We start from the raw sequence: 20992 nt of genomic DNA, 5'->3' as shown, positions 1-20992 counted from the left end.
TTGTCTGCCCACATACCGTGGAATCTCCTTCTGATCTATCCTCCTAGCTGCCTGCCCTACTACATGTTTACGACTCACCCACCTACTTACACACCCACCAGCCCAGCCATATCTGTCTTGCGTGCGTTTCCACTCCCCATCATAAAAAATAATGACTTATTTTACAATGCTGGAGAGCACCGCGTCTTCCCACAGCAGCAGACGTCCCTCCCCCCACCCCCCACTTTAGCCACACACACACAGATTTGTGGCGCCTCCGTTGGCCGTCTTCACACGGTGGTGGAGGGGGTGGGGCGAAGGGGGCGTTGAAAAACACGTCGAAGAAAATTCACGCTTGGGCGTGGATTACGCAACACGCGATCACGCAACACCTTGGATCACGCAACGCGCGATTCCGACGTGCACCACTTTCGTCCGTAAGTATAAGTATTCGATCCGCACTCCGGAAGCCGAGAGGTAGCCTTCAGGGCAAAACTCACCTGCGAGTCCTGAATAGCGACACAACCTTTACACATAAAATCTAAGTTTATTTCCCGTCGCATTGAGTTTACGATAGTTACCGTGCCCTCCCCCCAACCCACCCTCCCACATTTTATACAGAGACCCAGAGAGAGACAGCCAGACAAATACGGCTAACACAGAGATGATTACGCAGGTTGAAGGTTACACCCAAGACGTGGCGCGACAGTTCGGGGACTTGGTCCCGAATGGAGGGCAGCGACGGACCGCGGGGGAAGGGGGGGCAGCGACGAACCGCGGGGGGCAACGCGACGGCCAGAGGTCGCAACCGAGTACCCGATACCCGTACCCTACCTGATACCCGTACCCTACCCGATACCCAGCCGGGTACGGGTAGCCGTTTGCGACCCTGGTGCGGCCGGGTACGGGTAGGCCGTGAGTCACTGGTGAGTCACTGTTTGTCAGTCATTTCGGGTAGGGTACGGGTACGGGTAGGGAACGGGAACCCGTACCCGGCCCGGGTACTCATTTGCGACCCTGGTGCGGCCGGGTACGGGTAAGGAATCAAAACCCGTTTGCGACCTCTGGCGCAGGCCGCATGGTGCTGAACGACCCTCGGGCCCAGAGAAAACGGGCCAGAGGGCTTGGCCCGGGGGTGGCCGCAGCCCAGCTGCGAGAATAGCATGAAGCCGCGGTCTCTCCACTGCCGGATGAAGGCCCCCCCCCCCCTACCCTGCCGCGCAGTACTCACCGGTCTGGTGGAGGTGGACGGTGAGCTCGGCGCTGGCCGGCCCGTCGCCTGCCGCCGTGTACGCCAGCACCTGGACCGTCAGGTTGCCTCCGCCCACCGCGGAGACGTTGAGCCGTGCCTGCGCGCTCCTCCCGGCGTCCAGAGCCTCCTGCGGGCGAGCGCGGCGCCGCACGCGTCGACAGTTGGCTGTCAATCATTGTCGTTATTGCCATTATCTTTTTTAACGCGCAAATTAACCGATGCCGCTGCTGCGTTGCCAGTGGTGCACAAACACGAACAACAAGACGACTGAAGAAGAAGAACACTTTTCACGGAACGCGGAACGCAGAACGCGCACCGTCACAATGCGGTTTCTGAGCGGTCGACGACCAAATACTTTATTGAGATGCGCGGCTGAGCGGCACGATACGGTACGCCAAATGATACGGTGCGCGGAGGCGTACCCTCATCTCAGTTCTTTGTCCCGCCACGGCATGACGGCAGGCCGAGTTCACAGCACACACGTGATTCCCAGTAGCGGTAACTCCTCGTTTAACGCATTTTCACTGAACGTGGCACTTTTCAGGAACGCATCTACTATCTCTGCCAGCCGTGGATAGATCACGGCTGACAACGACGACGACGATGATTATGGTAGTGCCGTACCGGTGGGGCGCCATGCACCGAGTAGATCAGGCGGTAACCGCGCACCGCGCCGTTGGCCAGCGTCGGAGGGACCTCTGCCCACGTCACGTCGATCCAGTCCCCGTTCTGCATCAGCGAGACGTTCTCGGGCGCCACCTCCGGCACTGGCGCACGGCGACACACGACACGTTGGAGGAGCACATTAAAATGAACGAGCAGTCGAAATTATTCTTTTGAAGGACGATTCACTGTTGATTTTTTGGAGGTTTGGCCGCGTAATTATCCGGGCCGAAGTTGTGGTCGTTTAACCCTCCACCACCTGACACGGCCAAACGAATGACATTTGTCACGTGGTGCACAAACGTTCATCGCGCCGGTTATAAGTTGTTGCAGCTCACTCGCCGGTAAATTTAAGAACAATTCCCACAACCAATTTTAATTAAAAATTGATTTCATATATTTAAAATCAATATATACAAAATATTTTTCGTGGGACAACTTAGGCCACGTCATTATGTGGCTTTAACCAAATATCACTTACGAATGATAATATGGGCTGCAAAAACCTGCCTCCACGGGTAATCAAAAGTGAATTAATTATAAACATCTCATAGCTATTAATAAACGTCATCACCTGCTCACACTTACCCCCTTCCGTGGTGTTGCCTTGTGACCAATCCGACCAATCAGAGCGGCCGACCTCGTTGTCACAGGCGACTCGCAGCTGGTACGTTGCCATGGCGGCCAATCCTTCAATCACGTGCCAGCTCGGAAAGGGGGCGGCAGTGACCTCCCAGGCTTGCTCATTGGCTGTCGTGTTGGAGGCGGAGCCACGAGGCATGGAGGCAGGGCCCGTGGAGGCGGTTGTGGTCGAGGAGTTTGTGGTGGAGGCAGTGGAGGTGAATCCACGTGGAGGGAGGGTGGGTCTGCTGGTGATGCTGGTGTCCGAGGTGAGGCCCTCTCTTAGAATCTGGTAGCAGAGGGCAAAATGCTCTTAAGGCATGCCTTTAATCACCATTATCATCAGCCATGATCAATCCACTGCTGGATGAAGGCCGCCCCAATCGCCTTTCCTCTTGGTTCCGTGACGCAGCAATCCTCCCAGCGTCTGCGCACAAGCCGGTCTCATTGCTCAATCTCCCCGGTGGACGCCCTAATGGGCACCTTCACCCCCCTTTTAATCGTGGCAATTTTTTGTCATTTTTTCCACGTTGTTTTTCCAAACGTCCTACAGCTGTGGTGTCATGAAAATGGCCCATGGAAGGGGATATCACAGAACTGCTTCTGAGATCCCATTCAAGTGCCCTCCTATCCGCACAGTACGGGCCAGCACCTTCTCAAGCACCCTGCAGCAAAGTGACGCTCGTCACGAGACGGTCAACATGATATTTCTAATTCTCTGCAATTCAGCCAAATTGAGTGTGGCGTCAAATTTAACGCGATGTCTTCTTTTTATGCAGCCATTGGTGACCGGTCCGTCTGAGACTGTCCATTCTCTAGGCTTGAGAACCCAGTATAACAACGGGCGGTTGAAACCTGGATTCCAACTCGGCTGGCTTGTCAGCAGAACCTCTGACCCATGCGTCACCTGGCCACCCCATGAGTCACCTGACCACCTTAGCACACCTACATTTCAATCCCAATCCTTGAAATCTTTTAACCCTACTCTGCACAGGTGGCCGAAACCTGGATTCCAACTCGGCTGGCTTCTCAGCAGAGCCTCTGGCCACCCCATGGGTCACCTGACCACCTTAGCACACCTACATTTTAATCCCAATCCTTGAAATATTTCAACCCCACTGCACAGGTGGCCGAAACCTGGATTCCAACCCAGGTTCTCAGCGATGTCGCCCGAGTTGCCCTTAACCTCGGAGCCTCCCGGCCGCCTCTATTCCTATCCGTTGATCTATGTATGTATTTGCGACAGTGGAGGAGGAGTGCCACGCCACCTGGATGATGCAGCTCGCGATGGGTGAGAATCCCTCGAAGCCGGCCACCCAGGAGACGTTGAGGGAGTGGGCGGCCGCCCTCGGCACAGACACGGACCCGGGGGCGGTGGGCACGACTGTGAATGTGGCACGGCGCAGAGAGGGAGAGAGGGGACACAGTGAGAAGAAGGGAGAAAGAGAGGGGACGGAGAGAGAGAAACTGCGAGAGATGGTAAGAGCGACACACGCAGTGAGACACATGGAGAGATGGAGAGAGACACGGAGACACAGGGAGAGACAGAGGGAGAGACACAGGGAGAGATATGTAGGGAGAGAAACACACAAGAGACAGGGAAAGAGATACAGAGAGAGACAGTTAATGAGTGTTAACACGAGGGAGGAAGCCAGGGCATCCGGAGAAAACCTGCTTGCGAGTGAGGGGGCAACCAGTGGGCAACCACGCACAGATGATATTAATCCGCACTCTGCTGTACCACCTCCTCCTGGTGAGCAAGGGCACGGCTCCTACTCGACGCCCCACGGGAAGGGAGTGTCGCAACGTCTGTGTGTTTGTGTACGCGATCCACCAACCCTCGCTGCTGCCTCCACAGCGTTGCGTTACAAGCAGCCACGTGCAGCGAGCGTGGCCACCGCTGCCAGATTCTCCTTCCGGCACATGACGAGATAATGTGTGAAAAGCTAAAAGCGTGATTATCGAGGTTGGTGACCGAGCCCGGCTAAAATGAGCCCCCGAACAAGAAAAAAGAGAGTGCTGCCCGACTCGCCTTTGATGTTGACCAGTGCATTGTGGGAGACGCTGACGCCCCTCGCGTTGGAAGCGTGGCACGAATACTTGGCGCTCGTCTCCTCTCCTGGGGGAACAGAAAAGAATGTTCGCTGAAGCCACAGCCTCTGAACAAATCCTCAAAAAAACACAAATCCTCCGATCGGCAGAGCCGCGCAAATTTGCGAGCCGATCCGACATCTGCTGCGAATTGTCGAGCGAGGACCGGCACGACTGAAGCGCAGAGCTCAAGACGGCGACCCGGGTTTGATCCACGCGCCCGTCGCTCTTCGGGAAATGATAACGCAAGGTGGGTTTGCCAAAGGGCCGATGGAAAGAAGTGTTTGAGAAAGTCACAGAGATTCGTTGGAAGTATGGACAAATAAGGAGTCATCGATGCTGTTGATGAAGCAAAATAAATAAAATCGTGAGGACGTTTTGGTATTCACGCGATCGTTATTTTAGCGGGAAGGATATCAAGAAGGCACGGAGTTTTACAGACACTGTTCCATAAGTTTGCTCGTGTGGATCCGTGAGTGGCGGGGCGATTTTGCTGTGCGTTTCTCAACCGAGCCATTTGTGGTGTAAAGACCGTGGCAGCAGCAGCAGCAGTAGTGGGATGACATCAAAGGCCTACAACAACAATGCAACAACACTCCACTAAAGTATAAACTAATGTTATTTTTTTATTTAAAGCTTTCGTGACTGCAGAGATTCATATTCTTGGTTCTTTCGGTAAAGTCACGTAGAAGGGAAACAATAAAATAATAAAAATATAAAATGCAGGTAAGGCAATGTATTGCAGCAGCCAAATACTCTAAACGCGTGTCGATTCTAAATTTGGTGGGAAAAACCGGAGGACCCAGAGAAAAAAAAACACGCGACCACGGGGAGATAGAGAAAGAGAGACACGCAAACTCCACATATACAGCAGGTGCCAGGATCGGGAAAGAATCCACGACCTCCTGTGTACCAAACGAGGTAGTTAACAGTCAAGATGCTGAAAAGCGCTTGATTTGTAATGATTACTTTGTGTTGTTGTTCGAATTAAATGTCGTGCGGGGGGAAGGGATGCGAGTGTTTCGCGAGAGCGGTCGAGCGCCACTTTCTTCCGCAAAAACTAAAAAAGTGGAAACGCGACGGTACACGGAGCGCAGCCGAACACGCCGCTGCTATTTCCGCGGGCTGTGTGTGTCTGTGTGTGTGTCGGTGTGTGTGTGCAGTTGGGGAGCGGTAGTGTAGCGGTTAGCGCGCTGCGCTATGAACCTAGCGACACGGGTTCGATTCCCGCTCACGGCTAACACCAGTGACGATTATCTGAACCGGTCCTGGGCCTCCCCTAGGTCGACTCAGCCTTAAATGAGTACCTGGTGCGGTGTGTAAACATCGCCACTGGGGAGACAAAGGCGGTCGGGCGTGGTGCTGGCCACCCACCCCCTCGTGTACCGTTCCGGCCTTCATAGGTGCTCGCTAACAGCACTTGCCCCTACAGTCTGTTAAGGCTATACGGGGGATCTTTGTGTGCAGTTGGCACAGTAGGGGGTACAGCTGGTGTAACTACGGGTCATCACGGTCAGCCAACCCATGGCACCTGGGTCTGTCCAGAGACCTCCTGTCAGCGAGCCTTTGACACTTCACATGACTTCAAGGTGCACCTGGCCTGGCACGGGTGCCATGGTGATGTCACCATCACTTAGTGGAGAATGGTGGGTATTGGTATCGGTGTGTGCAGGGCGTGGTGCGGGCCACCCACTCCCTCGTGTGCCATGTCAGCCTTCAAAGATGCAATTCGCTAACAGCACTTGCCCCAACAGCCTGTTAAGAGTAAATGGGGGATCTTTGTGTGTTGTGTACAGGGTCAAGGTCATACGTGTGGTGGGAGCGGTAGTATCATGGTTCGTGCTCTGCACGACGAACCCGGCGACCCGGGTTTATATGTGGGGCACTTCAGAAAACTTAAACAAAAACTAAGAAACGTTAACGACTGTATTTCATTTTTCCCAGGTAAAGCCCACTGGGCTACGAGCTCTCGTCATTCATAGGCGACCTGACCACACGCGATGACAGCTCATTGATCGTGGCTGCTATCACCATCGCACGTGGGAATTCATAGGAGCAGCTAAGTCATATCAATGCGCGTTGATTCTCAATCCACCACGAGCAGAGAAAGACAGAACACTCAGACTCCAAATGTCAAATATTATACAACATTGCCAGGGTCCGGGATCGAACCCACGATCTCCTGCGCACTGAGAAACGGAGCTCAACATCTCGCCACCATCCCAACGCCCAAAGCTCTAGCCAATGAGTAAATTATGAAGTATCTAATGCGTATCGTTCCGCGGTAATTGAACACAACCTGATAGTCTTGGAAGGACACGTGTTATCAATGACCCACGACGGGTTTCTATCCAAAATTGTTTTCCAAACCGAAAAAAATATGTTCGGCTTTTAAATTTTTTATATATATAATAAATCGTGAAAAATGCCCCCCGGCATAAAAAAAATGTGTTCCCGTTCTGTCCGAGGATAAGAGCGTTTTTTTCCCTCACTCCTGGAATGAATGGAATTTTTTTTAGCAGAGAAGCACTGCTGTTTACAAAGATCGCTATCCCACCCCGCGGGCCCCTGAGCTGTGGACAATCGCCGTGTTGTCACGTGCCCTGTGCCTTGTAGGCCTCGGAGATGGGCGACAAATTAAAACTATTTTAACCATTTTTATTTTATTAGCTAAGGCCCTACTGAGCTCTATAGCTTTTTGTTAAGAAGTGACCTGGCCACAAATGATAGCTCAAAGAAGTGGCTTATCATCATGTGGGAATTTATAGCAGCCAAAAACAATAAACGCATGTTTCTAAATGTGGAGGGAAACACCGGAGGAACCAGAGAAAAATCCACGCGACCACAGGGAGAACACACAAACTCCAAGTATACAACAAGCGTCAGGGTCGGGATCGAACCCACGACCTCCTGTATACAAGGCGAAGTTGTTAACATCTCGCCACTTTGGCATCCCAATTATCACCGTCTCTGATGGCGTTTTCGGGCCGTGCCACGCGTGCTGTTCAGCACGGTGTCCGATGTTTCGCGACACGTGCCGGGAGCTTGGAAGCTTCTTCGGCAAAGAATGTAGCACGGAGCAAACGGGGCATTTAAATATCGAGCGGTGGATCGGTGGCGCATTTGTCAGCAGCCTCCGCTATAAACCCAGCTGCCAGAGTTCGCATTCATGACACTCGAAGCGCTTGCCACAAATGAACCACAATATATTTCTGATCTCAAGCAGCATAAACCGTCACGCAAACTCGAGTCATCCTCGCAGCAGCAGCGGCGACTTTTGGCGAGGCATCGAACAAAGACGGCCACCGCATCGCGTGCTTTCAGATGCGCTTCTGCGGTAGTCTGCCTCCTGATATTAGGATGCCACTGGAGCTATGCACTTTGATCTCATCTATATTGAAAACTCATTTCTTTAGAACCGTTTGTTGTCCTTCCCACCCACATCTCCAATTAGCACGACTGGCTGTGTATGTTGCGAAAGAAGTTCAACATACACACAGAGTTCTAATCCTGACCACGGCTAACATCAGCGGCAAGTAGTACCTGGACCAGAGGTCGCAAACGGGTTTTGATTCCTTACCCGTACCCGTACCCGGCCGCACCAGGGTGGCAATCGGGTACCCGTACCCTACCCGATACCTGGCTACCCGTACCCGGCCGGGTATCGGGTAGGGTACGGGTACCCGATTGCGACCTCTGGGATGAGGCCACGTTGCAGGCGCGGGTGGGTTGATTCTAGGAACTTGAATTGTGAGAAGAGACAAGACGTTGGGAATGAGTGACAAACGGTGACTCACCAGTGACTCACGGCCTACCCGTACCCGTACCCGGCCGCACCAGGGTCGCAAACGGGTACCCGTACCCGTACCCGGCCGGGTAAGGGTAGCCGGGTATCGGGTAGGGTATGGGTATCGGGTACCCGAATGCGACCTCTGACGTGGACCGGTCCTGGTTCCCACCATTCACTCACCAACCCACTCTGACCAGCGTGGTGAAGTATGGCCAAACAAACCCCATGGGTCCCCACCTCGCCCTCTCTTCGTAGCCCAATGCCAACTGGGCACTTACAGCCCATTGCACCGTTACACCTTCAACAGACGCATCACTAGCAGGTAGACCTTCATCCAGCAGTGGATTGTGCAAGTTAACCAATGTACGGACCCTCGTATGTGACGACAGAGGCACGTCAAAGCACGTGAATAGTTTCTTCTTCTAAATTAAACAATTTACAAATAGATTTCAAAGCATTCGTCCAATGCTGCATCCTTCCCTGCAGAGTCGCATTTCATAAACAATACGAATGCCAACACATGACTAAGCAAGCTCTGGTTACATAACTCTGCTCACAATGGGAAAATAAATTCCTCACTTCTGCCACTTGCTTTATATGAATGACCAACGTTATGCAAACAGGCAAAGAAAAGTGTGAGCAGCTGAAGATCTTATTCATTATTTCCTTTAACATATTCCTCTTATTCATATGCCGAGTCGGCAAACACGCGTACAGGATGAGTAGACCCCGAACTCTCCCGTGCCTCCCTACCCTCGTCCACATCTCTATCTTGACGACTCAATGGGAACAGTTTCAAATGCGTTGCTTGTTCCACCAGATGACAAAATAACGCAGTGTCATCCAATTCCAGCGCTTGAGATGTTCAGCTCATGTGGGTCCCTAGAGTTTTGCAACCGCAGCTGGCGAGGGCCCTGGTGCGAGGAACGTAATGGGCCCCCCCCCTCCTCCTCTGTACCCCCCCCCACCGCCTCCGTGCACTCCCCACCCTTCGCCCCATACCCCCCATTCGGGCCTCTCCTGTTTGCCCGTCAGGCCTCGGTGCAGTTGCACTGCCTGCATACTTCATGAAGCTCACGGACGTATCACCGCAAAAAAAATTAGGAATAATCAACAGCGGTTTGTTAATCTACTGTTGGGTGAAAGGCTCCCCATGTCGTCACGTTGCTCCTGGGGGTTGTTTGACCATACTTCACCAGGCTGGTCGGTGTGTGAGTTGGTTTAATCCTTCTCTTTGTGGACGTCGCGTGTCATTAGTTCCCGTGACCTCCGTGGCCACAAGATGCGCTACAATGGACCACAATGTAAATGCATATAAAGAATTGGTTCTTGAATGGAATTTTGACCCCGAATTGTGATGATTCATCAAATGTAAATGGGGAGGAGGGGGGCGACGGAGGGGGGTAAGGGAGGGGGGAGGGCTCTAGGTGGAGGCGGGGGGGTGAATCTTCATAAGTCTGGTCGGCAGATTCTTGATAAACAAAAAATACCGCTGATAAAATTTGCAATCGTGCACATTTTTACAGGGAAGTGTTTTTGCCATTGGTGTTTTGTTTCATTCACTAATGCGTTGTTTACGAACATTACAGGCACAAGACATTCCTCTCTCCGACACGTGCGCTCACAATGTTCACGTTGTTGCGAGAGGACACAGCGGGACCCCCTGTTGTGCCAAGACAGGCGTTCTACTGAAGATGCCACCCGGCCAATCGGAGCAAGACACACCAACTTTCACCAAACCTCCAAACACCACGCGCCAATGCGTCGCCCTCAAACGTGTCCGGTCTCGCTGCAGACGCAACTGAAGAAGCTCTCGGCAACGGAGCAGAACGTCGGACATCGCGGCCAAACCAGATATTTGCTTCTGTGCGCACGGAGATTTGGAACGAGCCCCTACGAGAGATCCGAACGGATCCTTTGTCTCGCGACGACGGTGGCGCGCAGATGACGCAAGAGATCAACAAAACGAACGAACCAACACCGCGTAACATTCGGCAGTTCCGTCGCGTCCCAAACCCGCGCGCACGCACCTCGAACGAGCAGCACGGAGGGGGACTCCTCCGCGTGGTTGAGGGGGGCCCCGTTACGGAACCAGGTGATGAGCACGGGATCGGGGGGACCCTCGGCGGCGCACGTCACGTTGAAGGCGGCCCCCCGCAACACGCTTACGCTCGCGGGGTCCTGCGTAAAACTGGGCAGCCCTGGCGAGGAGAGAAGGAAGAGGGGGGTGCGCGCGGAGCGTTGCGCACCGTACGAGGTCAGAATTGCGACATTGCATTGGCTTCCGGTTGTCGAACGGATACGACAAAAGGTCGTACCCGCTACACACGCAGAGCGCTTGCCACAAATGAACAACAATCCCTCGCTGATCTCGTCCAGGAGCTTAAAACCATCATCACGCGAACTCCGGTCGTCCTCGCGGCAGCGGCTTCTGTGTGGCTATCGAAGAAAGACGGTCGTCGCATCGCGCGCTTTTAGATGCGCTTCTGCGGCCGTCTGGAACGCTCTTCCTTCCGATGTTAGGAAGCCGCTGGAGCTATGCGTTTTTTAATCTAGATTGGAAAGTCATTTTCTTGTAACTGCTTTTTGTGTTTGGTTTGTTGTCCTTCCAACCTGCACGGTTGCCTACGTATGGTGCGAAATAATGTCAACGTACATATACGTACGTGAACGCGATCGCACCTCACGACGCCACGCGGCAACAGTGAGCATTATTTATTCTAGAGAGAGAGAGGCAGTCATGGGCAGAGGGAAAAAATTAACCCGTAAAAACAAAGTTTTTCACTATAAATCCTTTATATGCGTGGCGGCTAGAGTCCTCTCGTCCTCTGGCTTGAGATGGCTGCCACCTATGGGTCAGATGATTGCCTGCCACCATTAAGCAATTGGTAATTAAATATAATTTATTTTTTCCTAAAAAGTGTAAAATGTCAGCTCGATTGGATCACGGGAAGTGGGTTAAAAAACGACCGAAATATTTGCACGGTCGTAAGCGCGCAAGCAAGCAAGCAAGCGAAATTAATATAAAGGATTTAAAAAAGCAAGCTATCTGAAAATTTAACCCAGCTGTGGAAAAATCATGGCCGACCAATGATGATGATGATGACGAGAGGCAGCTTCAGCGACTAGCGTGGGAGGAGAAGGCGGCGAATCCGTTCCTTGCCTCCAAACGAGGCATCCCTTCATGTGCTTGAGGGCAAATGAAAGATCGTGAAGTGGCATGCCCACTGACCTTCGACCCTGAGGAAGCCTTCGTCCGACAGCAGCACTTGTTGGCTCTCTTCCACGCGGCAGCGGTACGCCCCCGCGTCGGTGCGCGCCACGGGGTGGATCCTTGGAACACGAGCAGACAGTTCCACCGCGTTAGAAAGTAAACTACGCAATAATATCTTCTTGGTTCTTTCGGTAAAGTCACGTAGAAGGGAAATAATAAAATTAAAAAACATTCACATCATGCTAATCTCCCAGTTACGTGATAATTTCTCACTTTAACATCATGCTTATCTCTCACGTTACAATAGCTACTTCTATGCTAAATTCCTCTGTTGATATGTAAACTCCTTTGTCAAGGCACTCTGCTCCTCCCATCCAGCTTAAATACGCTGCCAAGCTTGGCGGTGTTCATTGGAGCGCTGTCTTTCTGACAGCTCTGTTCTTCACCTGAGGACGGCTGCTTGTGTTGTGGCCGAAACGTCGTGAGAATTTTATTTTATTATGTTTTTTTTTATTATTTCCCTTCTACGTGACTTTACCGAAAGAACCATGAAGATGAATCCCTGCAGTCACGAAAGCTTTAAATCAAAATTTACCGGAAGAACCAAGAAGATGAATCCCTGCAGTCACGAAAGCTTAAAATCGAAATTTACGCAATAATAGTGAGAGGTGACTGGGGTAGAGCTCAGTGGATCAGCAAGCCGACCCAGTAATTATTCGAATGTTGGGCCCCCTACGTTGGAATGTGGTTGGAACCGTCGGACCAGCGTTGCTTCAAAGTTCCACGTTTACTGGGGTGCCTGAGATCCCGAGTTCGAATTTGGGTTTGAGCCACCCAACGAAGGTTAAGCTGAGTTCTCAAGTGAGTGCAGCGAGTCACGTCCACCAAGCAGATGGAGCGATGAAATCGGCGCGTGTGCAGGTTCTGGGCAGATCGTTACACCGCAGGTCTGTGAGAGATGGCAGCAGTTTTTGGGAGGCCTTAATCCAGCAGTGGATTGACCATGGCTCCTGCTGCCAATGATGATGATGGAAAACAGACGTGCCAAGACACTGAATGTCTTTAAACCGGTGCAGAGTTACTTTCATCGCCCGTGGCCGTGCGAACTCGGCCACCCACGGTAACGTGGCGGCGGCTGCCGGTCTGCGGAGCAGAGACAATGGAACCGAGCGTGCACGCGGACGCTCCCACGTGACCAAAACATCTCCTCTTCCTCCTCATTCCCGATGTTCCTCTCTGCAACGAATAGATCGTGGCGCGCGATGTGAGGCGTTTATTTTTTTTAACCAACCACGTAAGGCCTACCGAGCTATTTAGCTATTTTTTCAGAAGCAACCTGGTTATCACAAATGATAGCTTAACGAAGGGGCTTGCCATGTGGAAATTTACAGCAGCAGAATACTCTCAACGCATGTTTCTAAATGTGGAGGGGAAAACCGGAGGACCCGGAGAATAATCCACGTGATTACGGGGAAAACATGCAAACTCCATATCCAGGAGTCGGGGTCAGGATCGAACCCACGACCTCCTGTATACCAGGCGAGGGAGTGAAAATCTCACCACTGCGGCTCCCCCAAATTCAACCCCGCTACTGCGGTCCCCCGTGGCCTCGTGGGCAAGTGGCTGGGACATTGACAATGGGAGGTGGGAACGTAGCACCTCCGATTGGCACAGTTGCCTATGTACGGTGAGAAAGAGGTTCAACGTACATACGTATGTACAACACGGCTCTTGGCTCAACTCGGCGAACAAACAGAGCAGGAAACAGCTGCCACCGCCGCAGCCGCCGCACCGAAAGAGAGAACGTTGAGGTTGTTTGACCATACTTCACTATCTTGGTCAGTCCTGGGTTGCTGAAGAGGGGAAACCCCCCCCCCACCCACCAGGACCGGTTCAGATATCCCTCCCCATTGACGTTAGCCGTGGCTGGGAATCGAACTCGGGCCGCCTCGGTCGATAGCGCAGTGCGCTAACCACTGTGCCACCGCTCAATTGCGATTCCAACCAACGTTTGATGAAAACAGCTGAGGTTGTCGAGTGGTCATCTGGCGGATATAGCGACGACAACAGGTTGAGTTGATAGACATGCCTCTGTTTTTCTTTAAAAACTAAAATGAGTTGGCGTGGTTAGGGTGCAGGGCTGTCTGAAGAAGTGAAATACATTTTGTGGCAATTCGTGGAATGTCAGCGTGTTCTCTCCGTTTCAGTCACAGATCACGGCTCCTTTCAAGCCCGTGAACTGAGATTTACCGCAACCCTTACCACACCTGCAGAGAACATACCGGCTCGGATTAAAACCACACGAGGCTTAGCCTCGTTTATACGTTAATCAATAAACTACTTTAAAATGAATAAGTGAGTGTAACAAAAAAAAGGAATCAACTGGACCAAAAATGCAAAGATTTATTCCCTAATCCAGAAATCAATCCGCTGCTCGAGAAGAGTTGTAAAGCTCGCGAAAGCAATATGCTAAAGTCGTTTTTTTGCAGTTAATAAAAGTAAATTGGGCGCGGCGGTCGGTGCAATGCACCGAACCCGCCACCCCACCCGGTTCGATTCCCGGCCACGGCTGACGTGGGTGGCGAGGGACGTTCGCCCCCTTTCACAAACCGGCACCGAGCAGCGAGGCGAGCTACGGCCGAACAACCCCCGGTGCTTGGCACGTTGTCGGGAGGCCTTCATCCAGCAGTGGATTGAAATATTACAGAGAATCGATCAACCGTTTCGTACGAATAATGCCAAGCGGCAAATCTGTGCGTGCGTTTGTTTGTTTGACAGTTTTGTGTGCTTTGGTCCGAAAAAAAACCTCATCCAAAGTGAGGGGTCGTTTTAGAAGCTCACGTTACAGAGTTTATGCCAACGGGGTTGATGCAACGACCAAACCAAAATTTACATTTGATCTGATAAATTTGGATAATTCTGCTTATCATTTACATTAGCCCGGTTCATGATACGAGTCACACATTGGAAAGGCAAGCGCCATTGGGGGGGGGGGGGGGGTATGGGATTGTGTAGGGGAGCGGGGCAGACGTAAAATTCCAACAAGTTTCCCACCCGCTCGCTCGTAGCAAACACCTGTTTTTATTATTGTTATTATCGTTTAAAAATGTTTATGCAGTTCCACCCCCACCCCCTCTATTTTTGAAGGTCAGTGCTGACAGAGCACATTGACAATTTATTTACTTATATAAATGGTTTACTGTTGAGAAAAGTAAGTGTGGCGAGAAAGGACGATGGCCGGTGGGTGAGAATAACGATGTAGCGGCAGCCAACGGAGGAAACGCGCCCGAGAGAGCGTCCGGCGCGGAGATGGAGCAAATGAGATCCACTCGTTTACTGGAGCTACGTAGATTTTTAGTCGCAGGACTGTGCGTGATGGTGATGCCTTTGGGTCGCCTTCATCCAGCAGATGATGGTGGTGATGATGATGATGAGGAAGTTTAAGTTCGAAGGCTATTTTGTTTAACCGGGTGAGAACTTAAAGAGACCAGGGGAACAGCCTCACTTGCGAGAGTGAGCCGGGGTCACCAGAATGCCAAAAAAAAACGAATTCAACAAAGCAGAGCACAGAGTGACCGAAATAAACAGAAATCAGACCAAAAATAGAAGAAAAAACAAATAGAAAAACAAAGCAAAAAAACAACTCTGTTTTGCAGATGAAACAACGACCACTGCGAGTGACAAACAAACCGAAAACGCGACAGTCGGTCACCGTTGGAAGAAGAGAACGCGAAGTTGCCAGCGTGGCGGACACAAGCCCATTCATCGGGAGCGCTCGCTCGAAGAGACCGCGGGGGTAATTGTTCACGAGCACACAGCGAGCGGCCCGGCTGAATTAGCATTTTGTGCACGACGGCTTGGCTGGGTCAAAACAAGGCGCAGATCGCCGACCCAGAAAGGGCCGCAGGAAAGTCTCAGAATTGGCACTGAAGGGTGCCAATTACTAAAGTGTAGTTTTGCGGAACGCAGGCCCAGATACCCAAAATAACAAGCGGCGAGCGACAAAAACAGCGTCGACTGGAGGTGTAAATGATGAAGAGTGAATGCGTTTCTTTTGTTGAGCGAGGTTGTCATTATCAGAGCTTGGGGAAAGAGACTAAGGGAGGAAATTCCAAAGTGGAGCGGTGCGCGGGAACAGGCGGAAAGTGAAGTTGGGCGATCCGCAGTGTGGCAGTGTGGTGAGTGGGATAAGTGAGAGTGTGGACGGGTGAGTTAGTAAATGAGTGAGTGAGTGGGTGAAGGGGTGAGTTGGTGAGTGGGTGGGTGGGTGGGTTGTTATGACCTACAGTGTGGTGAGTGGGATGAGTGAGAGTGTGGATGGGTGAGTTAGTAAATGAGTGAGCGAGTGGGTGAAGGGGTGAGTGGGCGGGTGGGTGAGTTGTTATGACCTACAGTGTGGTGGATGAGACAAAACAATCAGTCTGGTAGACATGGCCCTCAAAGTGGATGGAGGAATCGATTTTAACCTGGTGCAGCGAGGCAGGAGCTGGGTGCTCCCCTCCAGCTATGGAAGCGGAATTCCAACTTTGGACAAATTCATGATTTGTACCATCGCAATAATTGTTCGGAGTTACAGAAGAAGTAACAAAAACGAAAGACATTCACCAAAACCGCTGCACACGGGAGGAAAACTAATTAAAAAATTGGCGACGTTTCGGGTAATGGCCTTTCTCCACAGCAGGCCAATGGTGCGTTGGTTAATATTTTGTTTGCAGTGCCTGCTCACCCTGCTGCCAGCGCGGTGCCACAACCTTCCCTCCAGAGCTAAGGATGGCTTTGGCACAGAAGAGAAAGCCGAAGGAGCTCGCTGCAATCAAGAGGGCGGCTGGCAGCGAAGGCAGCTTCGCTGGCAGCGCGACGCAACACGGCAGCCTGCTACGTTCCGGCTTGACCGCCCCCCTCTCCCACAATCCCCCCAACCACCACCAATGGTTTGGAGTCGCACAAGCCAAATTTCCACTTCTGCAGGAAATACTGAGCCCAACTCATAACTCAACACAACCGCGTGCCTCCTTACTGTCGCCGTTCGTGCCAACTGCTTGCTTTTAGCTGTTGTGCAATGATATTCCGTTCTTACGGTCGCTGCTACTGCTCCCACTGTGGCAGTCATACAAGTGCAATGACAGTAGAGTCAATCTACTGTGTGAGTGGACTAGTGGCCACGTGAGGTAATGACAGAGTCAACTTGTAGTGCGAGTGGACTGGTGGCTGCGGGAATGATCGAGAATAGGAGCGTGGCCAGGTGACGCAAGAGGACGGTGGAGTCTGCCGGTAGAGCGAGCGTATATAAGGGAGATGCGCGGGAGACTCAGGGCTGTTGCAGTGGGGTCAAGTGCGAGCACGTGGCGCCTTAATAAAATTAACCATCTCAAGACAAGTGCGTCCAATTCGTCTTTACACAAGTAAAAAAACTCTCAAACCAATCTGGGATTTTCTAGACCACGGGGTCGGCAAATCCAAATAACAAGAAAATATTTTTTTTTTTAGAATTCACTATAAGACTCAATGCTTAATAAATAACGTCACGAAGCAGCCCTTAAAAAGCCGCATGCGGCTCTGGCAAAGATAAAAGTGCAGCCATGCGATTGCTTGCTCACGCCATTGCTGGCGAAAAAAGGCTTCCAATACTGGCACCTCTAGAGCCGATCTGCAGGGTAGTTGGCCTGCTCTTCCACACTGGCGAAATGTCGCGGAAGAGGTCCGAGTACCCACACTGTACCCCACCGCACGCGACCTGCCAATTAACTAACGGAGACACTCTAATAACCATTGGCTATGTTGCTCACCTCCATTAGTGATCTATTCTTGATTTCCTATATACTGGTGGAGCTTCACCAATATCCGTCATAACGCGCGCACATTTGCAGACGTAGTGGCCGCGACTCAGAGGCACGGAGCCAAGCTCAGAGTCGCTCAAAAGCATGATTGTAGAGGTGAGTTTTTAAGTCTCTCTTGAAGGAGGCGATTGAGGTGTATAGACGCCTTTATGGCCCTGTGTTAGTCGTAATGAATTGGGATGACGATGTAATCGAAAATTGTAATTCAAGATACCAATGATGCTGTCACTATAACTGACCCATGTTTTGGCTGTCCTGCCACGTCCCATCTCATTTGTGCATGAGCTGAACTCATCCGCTCCCCTTCCCCGTGGCTGCGTTGTCCCCTTTCAACGGTCCCGTCTTTCAGCAGTCATCATCCCTTCTCGCCATGAAGTTGTGCGCTGCCCAAGCCCACTTGCATTCCATTTACAGACAACTCAACACGTCCGTAATTTTCACCGTGGCCTTAAAAGGAGAAGAAATATGTAACAGGCGACGTTTCGTCAAATGTCCCTTTTGCATGCCACAAAAATCAATGCGCCATTACCTGAAGCATCGCCGATGATGGAGTGCCATGGTGGCGAGATGTTAACTCCCTTGCCGGGTATATAGGAGGTCGTGGGTTCAATCCCGACCCTGACACCTGTATATTTGGAGCATGCATGTTACCCCCGTGGTCGTGTGGATTTTTCTCTGGGTCCTCTGGTTTTTCCCTCCACATTTAGAAACACGCGTCTACAGTGTTTGGCTGTTGCTATACATGTCCACGTGATAAGCCACTTTCTTGAGCTATCATTTGTAGCCAGGTCGCTTCTGAAAAAGAGCCGTGAAGCTCAGTGGGACTTACCTGGTAATATAAAAAGTTTTTTTTATTTCGTTGATATATTTTTCCTTTAAAGGCCACAGTGTCACGGACGAATGCATCGAGTTTATTTTTGTTGTTGTTGCTACTTGTGTTATTCCACCACTGCCAACCCAAGCAGCAGCCAGCAGCGTCACCAAATGTATCTGTTTACATTCACGTGCAGTGGATGCGGCATGCCCGATTTGCATTGGCTGCCTCGTCAGGTGGAGAGCCAGTTTTACCAACCGCAAAGGAATGACGACGATGAAGGCCCGACGGCAGCGAAAACACCCTGCGCCTACGACCAGATCACTCGGAACGCGCCCGATCTCGCCAGATCTCGAAAGCCAAGCTGGCTTTGAGCCTGGCTAGTTGCTTAAGTTGCGAGACCGCTGTGCATAAATCAGGTGTCGTGAGCTGCTGCATGGGCTACGCTTATTTTTGCTCTGGTTTCTATCTGCCTCGTTGTTCTATTTTATTGTACGTTGTTGATTTTGTAACTTTGGTCACCGGGGTCACTCTTGAATAATCACCGGGCAAACGAGATGAACTGCGAATTACGTTGTCAGAGCGGGGCCGTGCTGACAAATCCACTTTGGTGTCGTACAAACTGTGCCCTAACGCCTATATCAGGGGTCGGCAACCTACGGCTCCGGAGCCGCATGCGGCTCTTTACGGGCTGCTTCTTGACGATATGTACGTATGTACAGTATGTACTCAGATGCATTGCGGCTCTTGAAATACTGAATTTTGTACCGAATTGGAAAGAAATGGCTCTTCTTGTTATTTTGGTTGCCGACCCCTGACCTATATGCTTCACATCTTCACCAACCCCCACTGACCGCAGTGACCAGCACGGCGAAGTTTGTTCAAACAATCAGCACAACTCGCGCGGCATAGCCTTTATCCAGCAGTGGATCTACCATAGGGGCTGTGCAGTGAAACGTACATACACGGAGACTGGAATGAATTGAGAAAAAATAAAACAGAACAGCAACAACAACAACAACAGCATTGTCAATTTTTTGGTGACAAACCACCAACGAGGCTTGCCTCCGTAAACTCAATTTCTCCGTGTTCTTTTTGGACGTCGTTTAATTAAAGTGTGACTAAACGAGATTGAGTCAGAGAGCATTAACGTGTTCGTGGGGGCTTTTTGTTCTGGCCCCTGTATCATGCTGAGCTCCAATACACCCACCCACCCCGACCAACGCGGGATCCAGCCAAGACCTAGTGGAGACCAGGGGTTTATCTGTGGCTTGTGTGGGGGGCCGCTTGGGTGGGTGGGGGGGGATGTCGCGAGGGGGTTGGCAATGATGGGGGCACCCAGCTTGGCACGCTATGCAATGGAATGAGAGTGCAAGGCTGCTGCTAAGCTGTGAGTAATCCTGTTTACTGGCAAGGGGCACCCCCGTGTTAAAAAAGAAACACTTACAGTACTGATCTAATTTAACTTCATTGACCGTTTGTATACGAGTGATGACAACTACTAATAAAGAGGGATGGTCGGATGGAGCGGTGGTGCGGCGGTTAGAATCTGAATATTTATTGAGACAGGAGGAATCCGATGAGCTATGAAGCTTTTTTCCCACAGATGTCCAGCAGGGGCGGTGAGCGCACCGTGCTAAAAACCGAGACGGAGCTGCGTTTGAATCCCGGCTACTCTTCACAAGAGTGACGAGCGATATCCGAACCTGTCCCTGGGCTCCTGGGCTCTGAACCATACATAGCAGCGTGGTGAATTATGGTGATATCTGTCTGCTAATATGTCTGTCTATAGTTTTCTGGTTAGATTTTATGTCGCTATTTCATTATACCTGATGATGATTGCTTGTGTTGCAATCGAAACGTCGTATTCTATTATTTAATTTAATTTATTATTTTATCTTTAGACGTGACTTAACCGAAAGAAACAAATAATAATTCCTGCAGTCACGAAAGTTCTAAAATTAAGATATGGTAAACAACCCACATAACTGACAACGGTGTGTTGGGGGAGGGCCTTCATCCAGCAGCCTGTTGCTAAAAGGCTGTGAATGATTATTTTCAGTTACAAACAGGACAGAAATGCACACACTCCCTTTGTCATTCTCTCCCTCTTATAATTGATTACATTTTTGCCCCCAAGTTTATCCTGATTGCACCGAGTAATATGACAAAGAATCCATTAGCGATTCTCGTAAAAAAACACTGCGAACCTTCGCAGTTAGAGAACGGCCCGCGGAAGTGGATATCACAGAACTACCGCCGAGATCCCCTGAAAGTGACCTCTGGTCCAGAATCTCAGCAGTGCCAGCTCAGCGCTCTGAACACGGAGCCGCAAGGCAAGCCTCACCTTTTGGCATTTTCAATAGAGAAAAAAAATACAAAAACCAGCTGTTTATTGCCGTATATTTGTTATTCCTTTTCTCAATACCCCTTGCTCTATATGTTGTCACCCCATGTAACCGACAGAATCTGAATCTGAATCTTTATTTATTCTGGAGGAATCCCATGAGCTATAAAGCTCTTTTCTCACAGATGTCCAGGAGGGGCGCATCAGAAAAAGTTCCAACAACAAACAATACAAACACATAATAGGAGTGAAAAGTATAGGAAAGTTAAGCATAACACAAATACAAAATTTACTTTGCCCGGTAAAGCCTACTGAGCTATTGGCTTCTTTTCATAAACGACTTGGCCACACATTTACTTAATTATATTTTTTATCAGGCAAGGC

General features: G+C 50.9%; 1 protein-coding gene across 2 annotated transcripts in view; it reads right to left on the bottom strand.

Moving 5' to 3' along the window:
- The window catches only part of AXL (AXL receptor tyrosine kinase), a 72265-nt gene that overhangs the window by 41867 nt on the left and 9406 nt on the right, over nucleotides 1-20992 (bottom strand). For both annotated transcript variants that reach the window (XM_078606206.1, XM_078606208.1), the window contains exons 3-9: nucleotides 11629-11729; nucleotides 10427-10597; nucleotides 4548-4634; nucleotides 3784-3899; nucleotides 2483-2804; nucleotides 1856-1998; nucleotides 1211-1358 (exon numbers count right to left, since the gene is read on the bottom strand). In XM_078606206.1, coding sequence (XP_078462332.1) covers nucleotides 1211-1358; nucleotides 1856-1998; nucleotides 2483-2804; nucleotides 3784-3899; nucleotides 4548-4634; nucleotides 10427-10597; nucleotides 11629-11729 — 1088 coding nt within the window. The remainder of the gene's footprint in view (nucleotides 1-1210; nucleotides 1359-1855; nucleotides 1999-2482; nucleotides 2805-3783; nucleotides 3900-4547; nucleotides 4635-10426; nucleotides 10598-11628; nucleotides 11730-20992) is intronic.

This window comes from Lampetra planeri, chromosome 25, assembly GCF_965212315.1.
Source record: "Lampetra planeri chromosome 25, kcLamPlan1.2.h2, whole genome shotgun sequence".
Classification (NCBI taxonomy): Eukaryota; Metazoa; Chordata; class Hyperoartia; order Petromyzontiformes; family Petromyzontidae; genus Lampetra; species Lampetra planeri.
The sequence above is the reverse complement of the archived record's forward strand: the minus strand, read 5'-3'. Positions and strand labels throughout refer to the sequence as shown.